The 16,630-nt window shown below is 40.7% G+C and overlaps 1 protein-coding gene across 1 annotated transcript in view; it reads right to left on the bottom strand.

Annotated features, from left to right (window-relative positions):
• NOTCH2 (notch 2) overlaps positions 1–16,630 on the bottom strand; it is an 85,237-nt gene that overhangs the window by 24,484 nt on the left and 44,123 nt on the right. Inside the window, exons 9-18 of the mRNA XM_017815861.1 lie at positions 15,598–15,711; positions 14,339–14,452; positions 10,859–11,092; positions 10,234–10,344; positions 8,419–8,611; positions 6,770–6,915; positions 6,139–6,258; positions 5,880–6,032; positions 2,876–3,104; positions 321–522 (exon numbers count right to left, since the gene is read on the bottom strand). Of these exons, the coding sequence (XP_017671350.1) occupies positions 321–522; positions 2,876–3,104; positions 5,880–6,032; positions 6,139–6,258; positions 6,770–6,915; positions 8,419–8,611; positions 10,234–10,344; positions 10,859–11,092; positions 14,339–14,452; positions 15,598–15,711 (1,616 nt within the window). The remainder of the gene's footprint in view (positions 1–320; positions 523–2,875; positions 3,105–5,879; positions 6,033–6,138; positions 6,259–6,769; positions 6,916–8,418; positions 8,612–10,233; positions 10,345–10,858; positions 11,093–14,338; positions 14,453–15,597; positions 15,712–16,630) is intronic.

The following is a 16,630-nucleotide window of genomic DNA, read 5'->3' as shown; positions in this document are numbered from 1 at the left end:
AAGCTGCTTTCCATTTAAGAAGAAAACTAATCTAGAAAGTTCCAGTGATACCTGTCCTCGTAAATAACCAAACATTTTGATCCTCCCTGTGAACAGGCACACGTGGTAGCAGGGTTGGAATCAGATGACCTTTGAGGTCCCTTCCAACCCATTCTACGATTTCCAGTTTCGAACAGGGGCAACTCATGGGCCAAGCACCTCTTACTAGAACAGAGAGAACAAGAGCTCTGCCTTGTTTCATACCTCAGATCTATCCCCGTCACTTCTTCTGTCGGACAGCTCAAACAACAGTGCAAGACAGGCAGCAAAACCTCACCCACCTTGCAGTTCTTGCCAGTGTAACCCAAGGGACATATACATCGGTACGTGCCCAGGCTGTCCACGCAAGTGCCCCTGTTCAGGCAAGGATGGGAATCACACTCATTGATTTCCGTGAGGCAGAAGGGTCCCGTAAACCCCACCGGACACTGGCAGGTGAAGGAATTGATTCCGTCCACACAAGTGCCTCCATTGAAACAGGAGCTGCAAGAGAGGGGGAAGAATGGTAAGCTGAGACAAAATGCAATTAGCTCACAGCCATAAACATGAGTGAAATAAGAGAGAAAACCAGATAACAGGATGTTCTGACCGCTGCTAAGTTTCTTCTGAAGAAGCATAAATCAGATAACAGCAATCCAAGGAGACTCCAGCTCACCGACTTTTATCTCAGCAGGCAAAGAAAGTAAAGCAGGGTTTTACTGAGCCATTAGTGATGGATGCAACTCATTTAATGAAATCTTCCCAGCTTCAGTGTGACCACAAACAGTACTGAGTGTGGCTTGCTCAACTGATAAATTTTATTACAAATTACAATTGTATTACAAATTATGAGAAACAAAACAATTGGCCCTTTTTAAAAGCTTCAAAGGAGTCAGAGGTATGTTTTCTCAAGGAAAAAGTTTGTACAACATGCAAAACACAAGCATGTTCTTTATTGAAATTATGTGAAAGTATTGGTATTGCTAAATCCCTTCCTCTTCTTCTCATGAGAACCTTAAGTCCTGGTTTGTAAAACTACTCATACATGCTTTGGCAGATTTCAGATCAAAGGAATTATCCCCCCTCCCCTCAATCTTCTAATCATAAGAAATTCTGCCAGATTAGGTGTCCTAGGGAGAAGTGACTGGGAAAGTTAGGAGTAGTGATGCCTCATGCAAAGTTGACTCCATTTTCCTTCCAAAGAAACTCCTGCTCCTCTGAGTATAACCCTAGATCAGACTCAAGATAATCAGTTTGATAAAGTACCCAAACCAAATTCATGATTGTTATCTGCTTTGTGCACTGTCAAAGGGTATTTCCATGAGGGAAGCCACTGACTCATCTCCTTGAACTCCCAGTGCAAGAGTGCAAGCTTTAAGTATCTAAATTCTGACTTCCTTTGTCTTACAGGCTGAATTCTGCTTTACAGGGAGCACAAACTGCTGTTTACATTCATGCCAAAGCAAGGAAGACAGAGGAACTGTCAATCACTTTGTGTGTTTCACTGAAACCAGGTACGTGTCTCCCAAAGGAGGTGGCACTCTCTCACAGGCAGCTTCTCACACAAGACACGGAAGAACTATTTGAACCAAATTCAAATTAGCCAACCACCACGGCGCTCTTAAGTATAGCCCAGTAATTTTGGTTGAGAAGGTGTGACTGGTTTAGCTTGGCAGAGCGTTGAAAATTGCTACATCCTTAATTCATACCTGCAAGACTGGTTTCTGTCCTGACTGATAACAAAAACAAGAACAGGATGAACCTCAAGGAAGAGCCAGGCGTTCTGCTAAAACACCCAGCATACTTCACTCGATTGAACAACTGTTGTGCAAATTAAACACACCCTCATCAGTGACACAATCCTGTTCTTAAGAAAAAGATATTAAAATACTTCCTCTCCCACAAATGCAATTTTATAAAACATAAGAAAGATCTTTTCTAGGTATGCAGAAAATACATGGGAATACCAGGAGCTTTGCATTTAGGCAATTTGTCTCTGGTAACTAGACTACAACAGACTACTTTTTAATTATCTTTTCTAACTATTTCAAGCTTTATTAGAAATTGTTTCCATTTGAGAATCTGAAGTTACTTACATCAATCCTAACGAAGCTTAAAATAAATATGGAGGCAGATGATGGAATCTCAGGGTTAACTCTCAAAGAGCTTTTAAAACTACCACATGAACCATTTATATAAGGACCAGCTGCTGAGCTTTTCAGCTCAGTTCCACACCTCCCCCTTTAGAATGACCTCAGGTTTTATCTCAGCGCTGCTAAACCACATCCAGTTTGTGAGCATTAAAAGATCTCTGATGATTAAATCCTTCCAGTGCAGAATTTGGGGATTTAGTGTTTCTCCCGGTTGCTTCTTCATATTATTTGTTGTCAATAACTCAATTTAGGACTAATTTATTTTTCCTGTCTTTCTAAGAGTTGGCCATCACTTCCACTTTTGTAGCTTTTGTATTTCTCAACACAGTAACCATTCATAACCAATCAATTATTTCCCCTCCCCTATAAGAAATATAAATTATTATAGAAATATAAATTATTTATATTGTAATAAGCTAGCACCTAACCTGTTTTTTAACTTTGGTTAAACATATCATATTTGTCCTATAATGGAACTAAGCTTCTAACTAGAACAACATTAGAAGAAACCGAAGATCAAATCTGATGGGCAACTGTGTTTCAGCTAAACAAGCTTTCCTTGCATGAATCACAACTGTGTCTGTGAACAGGGGCAGGAAAACAGATCCTCATTGTTAAGAACTGCTTCTGAGTAGGACTGGCTTCAAGGTATGAGCACACAGTGTGCAGCTCCCTGGCCCTGCAGCACCGTGAGGTCCCCTCACCTCTCAGTGCATTCGTCGATGTTGTTCTCGCAGTTGGTTCCCTCAAACCCAGGGGGACACTTGCAGGTGTAGCTGTTGACGTAGTGGGTGCACGTGCCCCCGTTCCTGCACGGCTCACTCAGACATTCATTGGTGTCTGTTTGACATTTATCTCCATGAAATCCAGGGAGGCAGATGCACGAGAAGGAGTTTATCCCATCCACACACGAAGCTCCGTTTTGGCAGGGATCTGAGACAGAAGCATCACAGTGAGTGTTAAAGTGGGTAACAGTGAAAGGCCAGATCTAGAGTAGTTGCTTCTAACAAAAACAAACAAACAAACAAACAAACAAACAAAAAATCATAGATGCCAGGGTGTGACAGACTACTGACAAGTTTTTCTGAGCCACTTTATGGAATATATAACTGCAAAGCATTATCAATAATGAATTCACAAGAAGGTATGGATCAAGGCCAAGCTTCAGGGTCTGAAGGTTTCTCTGCTGCAATTTGTTCAACCAAAACCAATGAAACCAGACCCAAAGTCTCTCAGTTTAAAATTCAAACTCTGCTTTTTTGACAGATGCCTACTGATTAAGACAATGAAAACAGCACAGCAACTGTTTCTTCTTCCTTACCAAGTTTTATTCATAAGAGAACTTAGCACATTGTCTCTTTTCCAGACACTGCTCAACACACGAGAGAACTTGTGTGCTTAATTTTTTGCATGAAAACAGTCCAGTCAAATCCAATGTGTAAGTGTACATTAGCATATATATGAGCAATTATACATGACTGAGCACTTAACATTTTTCCCAGTATCAAAGACTGACTGGGGAAAGGCTGGCAGGAAAGCTTGGATTCCCCTCACCTCTGCATTTCTTGACATTTTCTTTATTCCTACCATACTCTTGCTACTTGCATGCCACCACTTCTAGGTCTTAAGCCACCCCCTACTACTGTATTCCTTCTACTTCCACAAGGACCGATTTGCCTGAAAGATTTCTGCCATTCAGTAGTTTCTTCCTGCTTTGCTCCTTCCACTTTTGGATTTAAGACCCACATTCCTGAAGCCAGATTCCTTTTCTACTCTGCATTCCACAGACCAAAGCCTAGTATATGAAGGCAGAGAGGGAAACTGGGAGGGGGGAGGAAAAACAGAGTCAGGAGGGGGGATGAAAAATAGATTACTGAGCCTTATTTTGAATTTATGATTATTTTTAAGTACTACTAAAATATGAAAGTGAAAATGCAAATAGACTCCACCAAAAATCTGCAGTTTAACATAAGTACAAGATTATTTTGTTCACTGGGAAACGAAGAAAAGAAATGTGAAAGCTCATTTATTGTCTGAGAAATACGCTCACATGATAAAAATTTGTGTTATGAGACACACCTGCATCCATTTAAAGGTCATTTGACTACTGCAGAGAAAAAGCACATTCAAAGTGAGACCCCTGGCAGCTATAAAATGTTGTGTCTGTGGCAGTCACCCATGTATGAGTGAAGCCAAAAGCTGTGCATTAATTCTCTGTGCCACACATTTACTGACAGAAGATGACTCGGGTATCAACTTTTCAATAAGTTCCTGTTTTTGGAGCGTTTGTTTGCTTCATAGATTAAAGACATTTGGCTCAAGGCGTGGAAGGTTTTTGTTATGCTAAATGAAATCAGCTGTGGCAGTAATTTGAAATGCTTCTTCAGCCTCACGGGTGTGCTGCCTAACAGACAGCACGGGGTGAATCTCACAGCTCTCAGAACACTTAGGAGTAGAGAGAGATGGCCCAGCTGTTCGAGAGAGAAAGATGAACACTTTGAAAATGTTTTTATCTTCAGACACCCACATGAAAACTAACAGGACAGGCAATAATTTTGTTGGCTTCAGTAAGCAAAGCTCTGGGTCACGGCACCATGACATTTTTTGTACTGTACCTGTTTGCTCAGAAAAAAAGGAATCAAAAGCTGAGGCTGAGCCAGATGTCTTAGAAGATCTTTCAGCAGTGCTGCTCTGGGGGCTCCCACGGTAACTTTTGCTAACAGACTCGTTTGGATCCTTCTCTACAGCAGTCACAAATTTACATTTCTTTTTCAATGCAAAAGACAGTTTGCCAAATTCATACCTAAAGTCTCTAAGACTTCAGTTTGGTTTTAAGCTAATCTAGTAAAAAATAGCGTTTTTTTGGTTTTGGGTGGTTGTTTGGGGGTTTTTGTTTGTTTAGTTTGGCTGGGTTTTTTTAAAGAGCCAGCCCACCAAAAAATTACAATGTCACGAACTCCCCCAGGGTTTGATAAAGCATTTTTCAAATAGTAACAGATGAACTTTTAAACACATGACACTTCTCTTTGATTTTATCTGATGATGATATAGAATATGCCCAGCAAGAAAAAAAAGCTACTATGTATTTGATTTCTCTTGTAAACAGCAGTGTTAAGGGCATGAGATGAACACTTGTTTTCTTGCAATTTAACCCATTTCAGTACTCACCAGTGTATGGGCTACCCTCCTGCAACTGATATCTTCCTGCTGCTTAATTTGTTTTCAAATATGGAACTGCAACAGGACCCGCTCTTTCAAGATTATTAATGTCAGACAGAGACTGTTCAGGAAAGACTGCTGTACCCCAGGTTCCCACCACACCTCAATCAAGCTTAACGTAGAAATATAGGTAAGCCCTGCAGTGATACTTCAACTTGATGTATTAAAATTTCAGGCAAATATAATTCTTCATTTAACAGTGCTTCTCATTAAAGTATGTAAAACTCTAAGGACCTTTTCAAGTTAAGAATCTGGGAACAACAACTGCTATCAGTTGTATCACTGTAGTCCATTTCTAGCAGCTGAATGTGATGGATTTTGACTGCCTCAAACATGCAAGTCTTACAAAGCTGAGGTTTGGGGTTTTTTTCCTTTTGGCAAGAGATTATAAAAGACCTCTCAGTATCTGCCAAACAGCAGTTTTTAAAATGACAGCAAAATTACTTCCAGGAAAAACTGGACAACACAAAGCAAACTGCTGATACTCACTTGAAAGGCAGTCATCGACATTACTGTCACAGTCTCCTCCAGTGAAGCCAGGCCGACATTCACACAGGTAACTGCCTTGAATATTATGGCACAGAGCATGATTTTTGCAGGGCTTGGAGAGACATTCATCAATATCCACCGTACATCTCTCCCCTGAAACACGGAGAGCCCAGAAGTAAGACATAAGGCAACGATCACGAGGCTCAACGCCAACACTGCTCAGCAACTCCAAGTACAGCATGTTCCCCATCCACGTTACCTTCCCAGCCAGGGGCACACTGGCAGGTGTAGCCTTCAGAGTCAGGAGATTCTTGGCAAATTCCTGAGTTCTCACAAGGATCAGGGGAACAAGGAGAAACCACCACCTGGCAGTTCACACCTGGAGAGCAGAAGGGGAAAAAACAGAAGAGTATGCTGCTAAGAGCTTGGCGCTTCTTGGAAGAATGAACAAAGAGATTGTAACTTACACGTTTATCCCACACAGCAGTGGACATTTTGCCAGCATTGCCACATTTGAAAAATCTCAGCAGAAGGAAAAGGAGAGCAGAGCACTCCTCATGGGCTCAGTGCAGACAGCAGACATGGTAACTTTGAGTTTAATGCCCCTCCAATTCTCAGTGAATTTATATAATTTTCATAATTTGCAAAGAAAATTAAGCTAAGCTTCCAACAGAACACTTCTTAATGAGTCCAAACAAGGCTTAAATATGATCTTACCAAGTATTTTACTACTGTATCATGTCTATATGAACTGACTAACTTAACTTCATACAGCCACGGCATTTCCCATCTTGATTCCTATTTCCATGAAGTTTAATAAAAAGCAATTACATTAAGGGTGCAATGAAGTGACAAGGAAAAAGATAACAAAGTTTTCTCTGAATTTTCACCTTTGAATCCTTTCCTGCAGCTACATCTATATCCATTCAACAGATCTTCACAAGTTCCTCCGTTCTGGCATGGGTTTGATTTACATTCATTCCCTTCTGTGGAACAGTAATCTCCTATCCAGCCTGGGTCGCAGACACACTTGTACCTTGAAAGGCAAAACAGCAGTAATTTTAGAGTATTCTGAAATAACTCTATCAGTTTCTCCAGCAGATTAGTTTTGGAGAGAAAAGCAGAAGACCCCTAAGTTACATTTGGATTGCTTACTCCAGCTGTACAGTTTTGAAAATACAGAAAATAAACCCTCCCTTAAAACCACACTTCCCTCCATTACAGTTTTCACAAAGTGCTCAGTCAACCAGCAATATGTTTCTGCTTTGATAAGACCATCTCAACATATTCAAACAAAGACAGAAAACAAAAAAGATTAAAACAAAAAGTGGAGGGGAACAATAGGTTCCAAAGATAACTAGACTGATTTAATACAACAGCTGGCTGGGAGCAGGAGCAATCTTCTCCATCACGTTTCAAAATCTGAAGTAGAGCACTCTCCACCCATGTGACGTAGAACCAAGGACTTGGTGAATCACCCTGGACTCAGGCCATACAACACACACTGTCCTCTCTCCCTGTCCTGCAAACATGACTTCTTTTATCTGGCACACAGTGTGAGGTGTACATGAGCATAAATGTGACAGATGACAGACAAGATGAACCAAAACATTTGTTTCCCAAACTTACACAGAGGCTGAATTAGCAATAAAGGCAGCTTTCCTGCCAGCTCCCAGGAAAGTGCTGAATCTTCCCCTACAGACCTACCCACCGTGGTAAATCACTTCCTTGCCCAAGTGCTGACAACACTTCCCGGGACACAACACATATTTGGGACACACAGCTACTCCATGTATAGTTGAGAACCTTCACAAACAAAACCTCCCCAAAACTGTTGTCTCCTCAGATCCTGTGCTCCCAGACTTAGCATTACCAAAAAGACGCCTGATTTAGGTCTCCTGAAATCAACATTTGGTCTTCCTGGATGGGAAGATTCAGAAGCAACTACTGCTATCAAAATAGCCAGAGAGAGCTCTTCTTTCTTCTTCCAGGCATGCAACAGAAGTAAAGCTGAGCAAAGCTGAGTAAAGAGTGAAGCTGACAAAATCTCAGCCTTGGACAAACTGTCCTGAGTCAAATATTGCTCTATCTCCCAATGCAAAAGTTGTCAGCTTGTTCCTTAATAAAGTATTTGGGTAGCAAGAACAGCACTAGCCAACAAAGAGAGCCTCCATGATCAGTGTTTTAGGGTTTGATAGGATAGCTGCTGCTTCCCAGATATTTAATTTGAACCATTTCTTTATTTCAGTTGCATTCACTCCACTCATTTGAATCATGAAACCCACCCTTTAGATGGTGGCAGTCCACCCTGCACTACAACCAGCAAAGAATACAAGACAGGACAGAAGAACCCATGTTGAAACACCAGACTGCAGCTGGTGACTGAAGGTCTACACCTTACTGTGATTATGTCATGGGCAGCAGACAAATACAGATTCTAATCTAAGAAAAATCAGAAACCTCAAGTCAAGACGAAACTCTGGGCAAAGCAAGAAATAATCAATACAGAAGGCGGCAGATAAGTTTAATGAGTACTTACCCAGTAGCAATATGTGTGCAGTTGCCATGCACACAGGGGTTGCTCAGACATCCATCTGCCTGTGACTGGCAGTGGGGGTGGTGGTAACCTTCAGGACACACACACCGAAAGCCATTCACTTCATTTATACACGTTCCACCGTTATGACAAGGGCTGGATGTGCACTCATCGATGTCCACGTTACAACGTGGGCCTAGGAAAAAAAAAACACCAATACTTACTAAGTATTTGCTTTGCATATCTGCAAGAACACAGCTCAGTGAAGCCAATGCAGCAGGACAGAGCTTGCATGCCTCCGTGCTTTCACTCAAGCCAAGAGAAGCATTTCTGAAAGATGCAGCACTTTTCTGTGCCTGGAAAACAGCACTTACACTCTACAAGTATTTACAAACCATTCAAGAACCTCAACAGAATTCCACTAAAAATCATTGGTTAATATTGATTACGAAAGCAAAAAATCACTCAACTGCATCATGCTTGCAACAAACCTCTTGAGCTCCACTTGTCATAGCTCTGCTCTTCTGCTTTGAAGTAACTACCCTTTGAACAACCAATACTGCCAAACTGTCTGCAATAAATACACTTTTTGTGGTTTATTGAGCAAAAGGGGCTCTGAAAAAAACCATTTCCTGTTTTGCCTGCCTCTGATTACGACTGCAAGATCCTTGAAGTAGTGACCAAAAGGTCTTGTGAAGCTGGAAAGCTAAACAAAGTGAACGCTGCGGTAAGTTGAAAGCATTTTTAACGTAAGGAAAGGACAAAGTAACGAGACCCCACACGAGCCAGCTCTTTAAACACTGGAATATGCCAATTCATCATTTTACTGAATCCTTTTAACAGCATAACAGTAAGAAGTCCAGCGGGATAACAAATATAGTATGCCATCAACAAAGAAGAGCGAAAGGCAAGAGTCCTTCCTGTTCTGGGGACTAAAGAGTACCACCATGCCAAAGCCAAAGGAAGGAAGGAAGGAGCATCAGAAGTTTAGAAAGACGCCAAGGGAAAAGCACAAGACACATGAAACGTTTTAGTGCTATTTCTAATGCATTTCAGACCTACTCTAATTAGAATCATTCAGTAATAAACAGTAACAAACGTGATGAGAAAACTGTTATAAACAGTACCAACCGCCTTACAACAATTACTTCATAAGCATATTACCCTACATGGCTCAAAACCCAAAGTGCTGAGATGTGCTTTAGTTGTCAGAAATAGTCCTGATGTAGACTTACAGTTTTAAGCAGGGATCCAAAAATGCCTAACTGCTTCTTTTCTCAACCCTGCTTTTACCGCATCAGATAAATTTTATACTTTAAAAAGGAAACGGAACAGATCACGCAATGAAAGCAAAGTACTGAAAAAAATCAGGTTATTCATCTGGAGACTTCAGAGTGGAGAGCAGCTCAATAGAACACTGAGTTAATGCTTTGATTTCACAGAAAGAGAAATACAGTTCATGGTCAAAGCCCAAGGTAGTGTCTAATCAAATACCTCTCTATATTGTCCACAATCCCTCTGTCTCTGGAAAGATGCTGTAAATAATAAACCAAAGTCACATGGGTTTATTTGTTATAAAACCAAGAACCATGAATTGGACGTAATTACCTAACAAGAATGGCATTTCACAGCACAGATTAGGCCGTTTTTCTGCTTGGTAGAACTTGCTGTAATGTAAGACACTGAGATTCAAAGATTAGAAGGACTTATCGAGATACTAACTGAAAACCTTGCAGTCAGTATGCAAAGAACAGCTTCCCTGGGTACTCGGATAACCATCTTCAAAACAATTCAAAGCTATTGGGTAGCTGAATTTACCTGTAAATCCAGGTTTGCAGGCACAGTTGTAGCGATTAATGCCATCAATACAGTCCCCATGGATGCATGGGTTACTTGCACAGTCATCAAAGTTATTTTCACAGTTTACTCCTAGGGGAAAAAAAGTTCGAGGAATAAGGAGGCCAAATCTTACAAAGAAGGTAATGAAACTATTTCCCAGAAAAAGCCAAATTAAGAATCCCAACTGCTTGAAGTTACACATGCACTGGGGCAACTTAAACAGGTGATGATGCAGAAGCGCTGCAACACCAAGGAGCGTCACCTGAGTCACTGGATACTGACTGACTATGACCCTGAATTTGTGCTAAATGTTTAAACAAAGGAACAAACCATTTTGAACACTGTGTCTGTTTTTATTGCACGCTTGAATTTTTGGAGTAAAGAGGAAGTAAATTCCTCAAGGCCAGTTGCAGTGCCAGTGAGGGTCAGGCAACCCACACAAACACGCCAAAATTCAGCAAGGAAAAGTAACATGAAAATGACACTCTCATACCATAAGCTTATCTCTGTCTGCAAATTTAGCACACACCGGAGCACATATAAGAAATGATTAAATGCTTGATTTCTGCTAGAATCCACCCCTCACATTCGTGCATTTATGTACCTGAAGTGCCCAGCAAGCAGTTGCACTGGTAGCCATTCACCAGATCGATGCAGCGCCCTTGGTGGAGGCAAGGATTGCTGTGGCACTCATCTATCTGCTCACTGCATATGGCACCCATGTAGCCAGGATTGCACACACATGTGTATGAATCAATTCCGTCTTGGCATTCCCCATGGTGGCAAGGATCGGGATCACAGTTGTTGATATTCTCCTCACACAGAAGGCCAGTAAAACCTAAGGAAAAACGACGAACGGGAGTAAGTCAGAAGTTAACTGGTATGATGCTGCAGTGAATATAATGCAGATACAGAAAGAATCATATCAAGAATCAGCAAAGTGGCAGAGAGCACAAAGGGTGACTGGGCACCTCAACTGCATTTCCAGCCCTGGAAAACAACACTCTCCACTGTTCACAGCATTACAGAACAACACCATGCATGGAGAACCCTGGCACTGGAAGAGGTCACCTTCAGTTTATTTGGAATAGTAGCCATCAGAGGAAACATGTAAACCTGAGTATTTACTAGATCAGTATAAACTATCTGAAGGCAGGCTCCTGTCATTATTTCCTCTACACAATAACAGGGGGACAGAGGGAGGTTGACCTTGTTAGAATGAAAATGCTGCTGAAGCCTTCCAAAGGGAACTCCCTTGGCTCATGTCAACGCTTCTGCAGTTCTGCTTATTAAAAATTTTCTTTTCCATCTCATTGGAAAACCTTTAGTTCAGTAACTGCAATCAAGCACCAACTGAAAATTTATTAAGGTCTGCATGCAACCTCCTCAGTTAGGAGCAATGAAACAAGCAGCAATTTGGCCTGTTTCATTCTGCTTCAGCTGGGAAACATCCTGAGCAACAAAGAAGGACAGAATCTATTCACAAACAGGGCTAAAACAACAGCTCAGGAAGGTAAGAGCAGCAAACAACTCTCTCAAGAGCCCTGTCTTCCATAATGGAGCAGAGCTATATGAAACAGGGACAATTTAAAATAAATGGTTTTCAGAGCTGAGGTTTTGGACCAACAGCTCACGCTATCTCTTCCAGCAGCTGAAGATTTGGAAGGTAGAACTTCAAATTTCAAGACACTGATTGGAGACTGATACAAACCAAGCTGCAGGGAATTTCAACAGCTGAAGAGTGATTCTCACCTGAGTATTATAAGTGGATAACAGGCTCCCCATTTTTCATACAGGTTTGAGGTTATTTCTGTGGTCAAACATACCAGGTGACGGCTAACATTTCCAAGTTCTGCGAACGTATGCATGGATGAATGGGTGTGGAAGTAGGTGGGGAGAGGGAAGGGAGGCTAGTTAGAGAGATGGATATAAAAAGATGTTAGGGAAGGAAGAAAAACAAACCGATAAGGGGACAAACGGTGGCAGGGGGGAAAAAAAAAAGAGGGCAGAGACAAATAAAAGAGGAAAGACCTAAAACAATTCAAGAAAAGAAAAGCCATGATCTACCACTGGGAAGGAGAAGTGGAATAATGCCAGAAGGGAAAGAAAAGACAAAAAGCAAGCAGTAAATAGAGCTATCTGTACAGCATTTGGCCAAACATTTTGCAGTTTTCAATCACGTCGGCAGCTGGCGATTACCATTCAGGGAACACATATCACTCATATTATGAGATTAATAGAGCAAGAACATACTCAAACATTATTTTCCAGTAACTGACCTGCCCCAATGATGAATTCCGCATTTCAGTCTTATAGAAGGCTGTCAATATTAAATATAATACTTAGCATACATTTGTTCAAAAATTATTACCTTGCCTCCTATTGTAGCTCAACTGAACCACTTATAGATCAGATATATTTCTGGATCTCTTAATTGAGCATACCTTACTTAGACTAGGAAAAACCACTTGAATATAGAACATAAGAATCCCTCATATAGGATGGAAAAAAGACCTAGTACAGACTCCCTCTTCCATTTTCAGTCAAAGATTTAACCAAGGATTTCACTAAGTGGTGCTGCTTCAGTAACATACATTTGGCTGCTTTCAGCCTGTTCCTTGAAAATACTCCATACCTCATTTGCCTTCATGGAAGCAGTTGTCTTCCCTCCTCATCTGGAAAACCTAGAATTTCGGTACTGAGGTGGTTTAAGCAGTTCTACTGCCAAATTCAGAACCTGCTTTTCAAGGCACATCTCTCCACATTGTCCACCATTACACGACCCAAAACCCTCTTAGGCCTGATAAGCTCTGCACTCTGATAAGCAAGCAGACCACACAACAGCTTGAGAAAGAATTTTTAAGATAGTTTCCAAGTTTGGTGAAGATTTGAGCTTTTCCTTCTGTTTGCAAGTGTCAGCTTAGTCTGTCACATGCAGTAATCAAAAGGAAAAATTCTGACCACAATAATTATTCCTTTCCTGAACTATTGCATTCTCCTTCTTTCAACAAATTCAATGCTTCTTCTGGCATTTGGGAATGGTGGAGAGTGTGTGTGTGAAAAGACAGGCTATTTTTAGGCTAATCTCTGCTACGTGCTGTACAGGGCAGAATAGATTAATGAAGTCAAATTCACCTTAACAGTTTGATTATTGGAATGATTCAAAATAAGAAAAATTGCACATAAATCCAGCCAACCTAACAGCACATTTCTGGGACAAAGGTAGCTCCATGAATTGTTCAGCTTCTTCCCTAATGGAAGAGCTAAAGCCAAGGTATTTGAAGCACAAGCAGTGTATCAGGCACCATTAAAGGCAACCAAAAATAGTTCCTTACTGAGAACTAGAGTATAACAGCTCTGAACCCTCTCATTTGACCAGATGTAAAAATTAAGATAAAAATATATCTACATCACCCCTGGAGGCCTAAAGATAAGAAAATCCTATCATTAAACCTGACGCTGCTAAATATGTAATTAACCAGGCTGTAAAGGCATTCAAAAAACCCCACCTGAGTTCCATCCACAGCTCTATCAAAACTTCTGTGTGATACTTAACAAATCATTTTAGCTACACTCTGGTAGGCAGCTACTGTGTGGTATTTCTTCCAGTGGTCACAACTGCTACTGCGTTTCAATCTTACTCCTTTGACATAAAATAACCTGATGTAAGAGAAGTCAGAATACACAGTAGCACTGCTCTGTCCATCTCTTGTTCTTCAACTGTATACTATATAATCTGACTCGGAAGAAAGAAAGGTAAACAACAAATAAAAGGCTTCACAGCACTGCTTTTCTTTATGTGGATTCCACAGTAAATACAGAAGAAGTTGTCATCTTCTGGGAAGCAAAAGATGAGCCTGAAAGAGGGAGGCCAGAACTCTCATTGATTGAGAACTTAACTATCACAAGTAAAAAGCTTCCTGCACTTAAATACTTTTCTCTGTGCAAAGGAGTAGACAAGGCTTCACAACAACCAACCAGTATTTCAGAGAAAGAAGGAAAAAGTGCTGACACTTGGGCCACCCCTTTATGTATTTAGGTTGCGTGCGATCTCCAGTCCAGGGGCTCTGAACACAAGACTAACCTGTGGCACACTGGCACTCGTAGCCATTGGGATGGTCGATACATTTGGCTCCATTGAGACACGGCGTGCTGGAGCAATCATCTATATCAATCTGACACACGGCACCACTGAATCCTGAAAGGCAGAAAAGAAGATGAAAATCCAGGAAGTCATTTGAAGTAGTTCATCTAGACAACTGCACCGTCAGGAATTATTTGTTAGCTAATCCTTAAAACCACTCAAACATAAGCTCAGCAAATCTAAATTCAATTGCATCATTAAGCACACACACCACGCCCTGGTGGATTGGTTCCTCATCCAAACCACCAGCCAAACTGTAGTTTCTGTCCCCAGGTCAAAGGAGCCCCATCTTGCAAACTGAGACAGCCAAGTCAAACAGAAATAAAGCAGATGGAGCACAAGTGATGTCCACCACTGGACAGTATGCCCTGCCTGTAAAACTGAGAGCCCACCAATAAAAAACCTTCAAGTAATCAAAGCAAGCAGCTAAAAATAAAACAACAGTGCATACATCACTAACCAGAATTACCACAGCTGTATGGAATGCGGTATGATATAGCACTGGGACTTTCAACACACTTCTTGAATTAGTTAACAAAGTATCAACAGGTTATGTCAGATGATGCAGACCCTTAGGCACTTCAAGAAAAAAATTAAAACCTTCAGGAATGCTTCTTGGAGGAAAGAACCAAAGGAGGACCCAGAACACCATTAGCCAATAAGAAGGGATACAGAATAGGCTTTTGCCATATATATTCTGAACTTAAAACTTTTTGTAAGCCATCAAGAAAACAAGTGATGTTCACCCTACAGCTAACATGGATCCCTCAGCTCATAATTTTTCCTTTTCTAGAGGAGCCCAATCCATTCCCTCCTCGTGCAAGTGGTATAAACCATAGCGATGCAAAACTGGCTTCTGCCTAAAAATCTCAGCAGACAAAAAGCATGCAGAGGGTCTGATCCTTAAAATGTGTTGAGAATCTCACTACGGTTTCCACAACAACAGAAGTTCATGTTGCCAACTACTCTTTTAGATGAGCGACCAACTGTATATTTCTCAACACTTAACCCAATTACAGGCACAATATTATTGCAAACAATACATCACTATTCTTATTTACTAGCCATTGCAACTCACTCATTCAAACAGATGCTGGTGCCCTAAGACAACAGAACCTCACAAGAAACATATCACTTAAAACATCTGTGCAGTTCTTGGTAGGGTGAAGCAGGAAAAGCTTCCAGAAGTAAGAACTTACCAGGAGGACAGACACACTGGAAGCGGTTGACTTTATCAAGACACTCTCCATTGTTCACACAGGGATTACTTAGACACTCATCAATATCTTCTTCACAGTGAACACCTTTAAAACCTGTTAAAAAAATTGAAAAAATTGGAAGAGGTGACAGAAGAGGTGAGTGAAAGTCCTAGAAAGTGCCCTTGAAAGTGCCTCTTTTACTAGTGCTGAAAGTCTAACCTTAATTTCACTGAAAGTTTGCAGTTTGGACAGAACCTATGAGGTAAGAACATATATCAGAGATTAAATCATTGCACCAGAGGTTACAAAGGGATGTTGAAGTGTATTTTTCACTGTTGCAGAAGATGTTCACTTAATCAATGGCAACAGAAGTTTGTGGTGAATTCACATCTAATGTTTTCTTCCACTTGAGGAGAAGGTGTTATGTTTTAATACTTTGAAAGATATCAATAATATATATCTCTCTATATATCAATAATATATTACCTTATACCAATATAAGGTAAAAGGTAAAAAAACAAACACAGCAGATTATTTTAGCTCAAGGATTTTTAGCTAATGGCAGGGTACAAGAAAAACTTTAAGAAAGGTGAAATACTTATGACTAGAGTTCCACCCTTCAAAACAGATTATATATTAATAAAAACTCATTGTAGTTGCCATGGTATCAGCTGATCACCTGCAGGGGTCACAATTCTTTCACTGTATTTTATAAGAATGTGCAACTGTCAACTTGCATTCTTTTTCTTTTTTTAACCACTTTCTATCAGAGAGCAAAATAGCAGACTACATTGGTCACTGGTATGCTGGCCATACCAATTTTACAAGCACGATTTGAATCAAGTAACTTTCTTTGCAGTTATTTCCTCAGGTCACCAGGAGCTTACATCATTTGGGGTATTTTAAGCAAATAACCCGAACACTATTATCCTAGATCATCACATGCATACCTTAAAGCACAGTCACTCCTTTCAAGTTTGCACCTGCTTTGCTTTCACAAAGGTAAGTTTCTGCACCTGCACTTAAGCAGGTA

This window comes from Lepidothrix coronata, unplaced genomic scaffold, assembly GCF_001604755.1.
Source record: "Lepidothrix coronata isolate B3197 unplaced genomic scaffold, Lepidothrix_coronata-1.0 Scaffold52, whole genome shotgun sequence".
In the NCBI taxonomy this organism is placed as follows: domain Eukaryota; kingdom Metazoa; phylum Chordata; class Aves; order Passeriformes; family Pipridae; genus Lepidothrix; species Lepidothrix coronata.
Note: the sequence above shows the minus strand (reverse complement) of the source record. Positions and strands in the feature narration are given on the sequence as shown.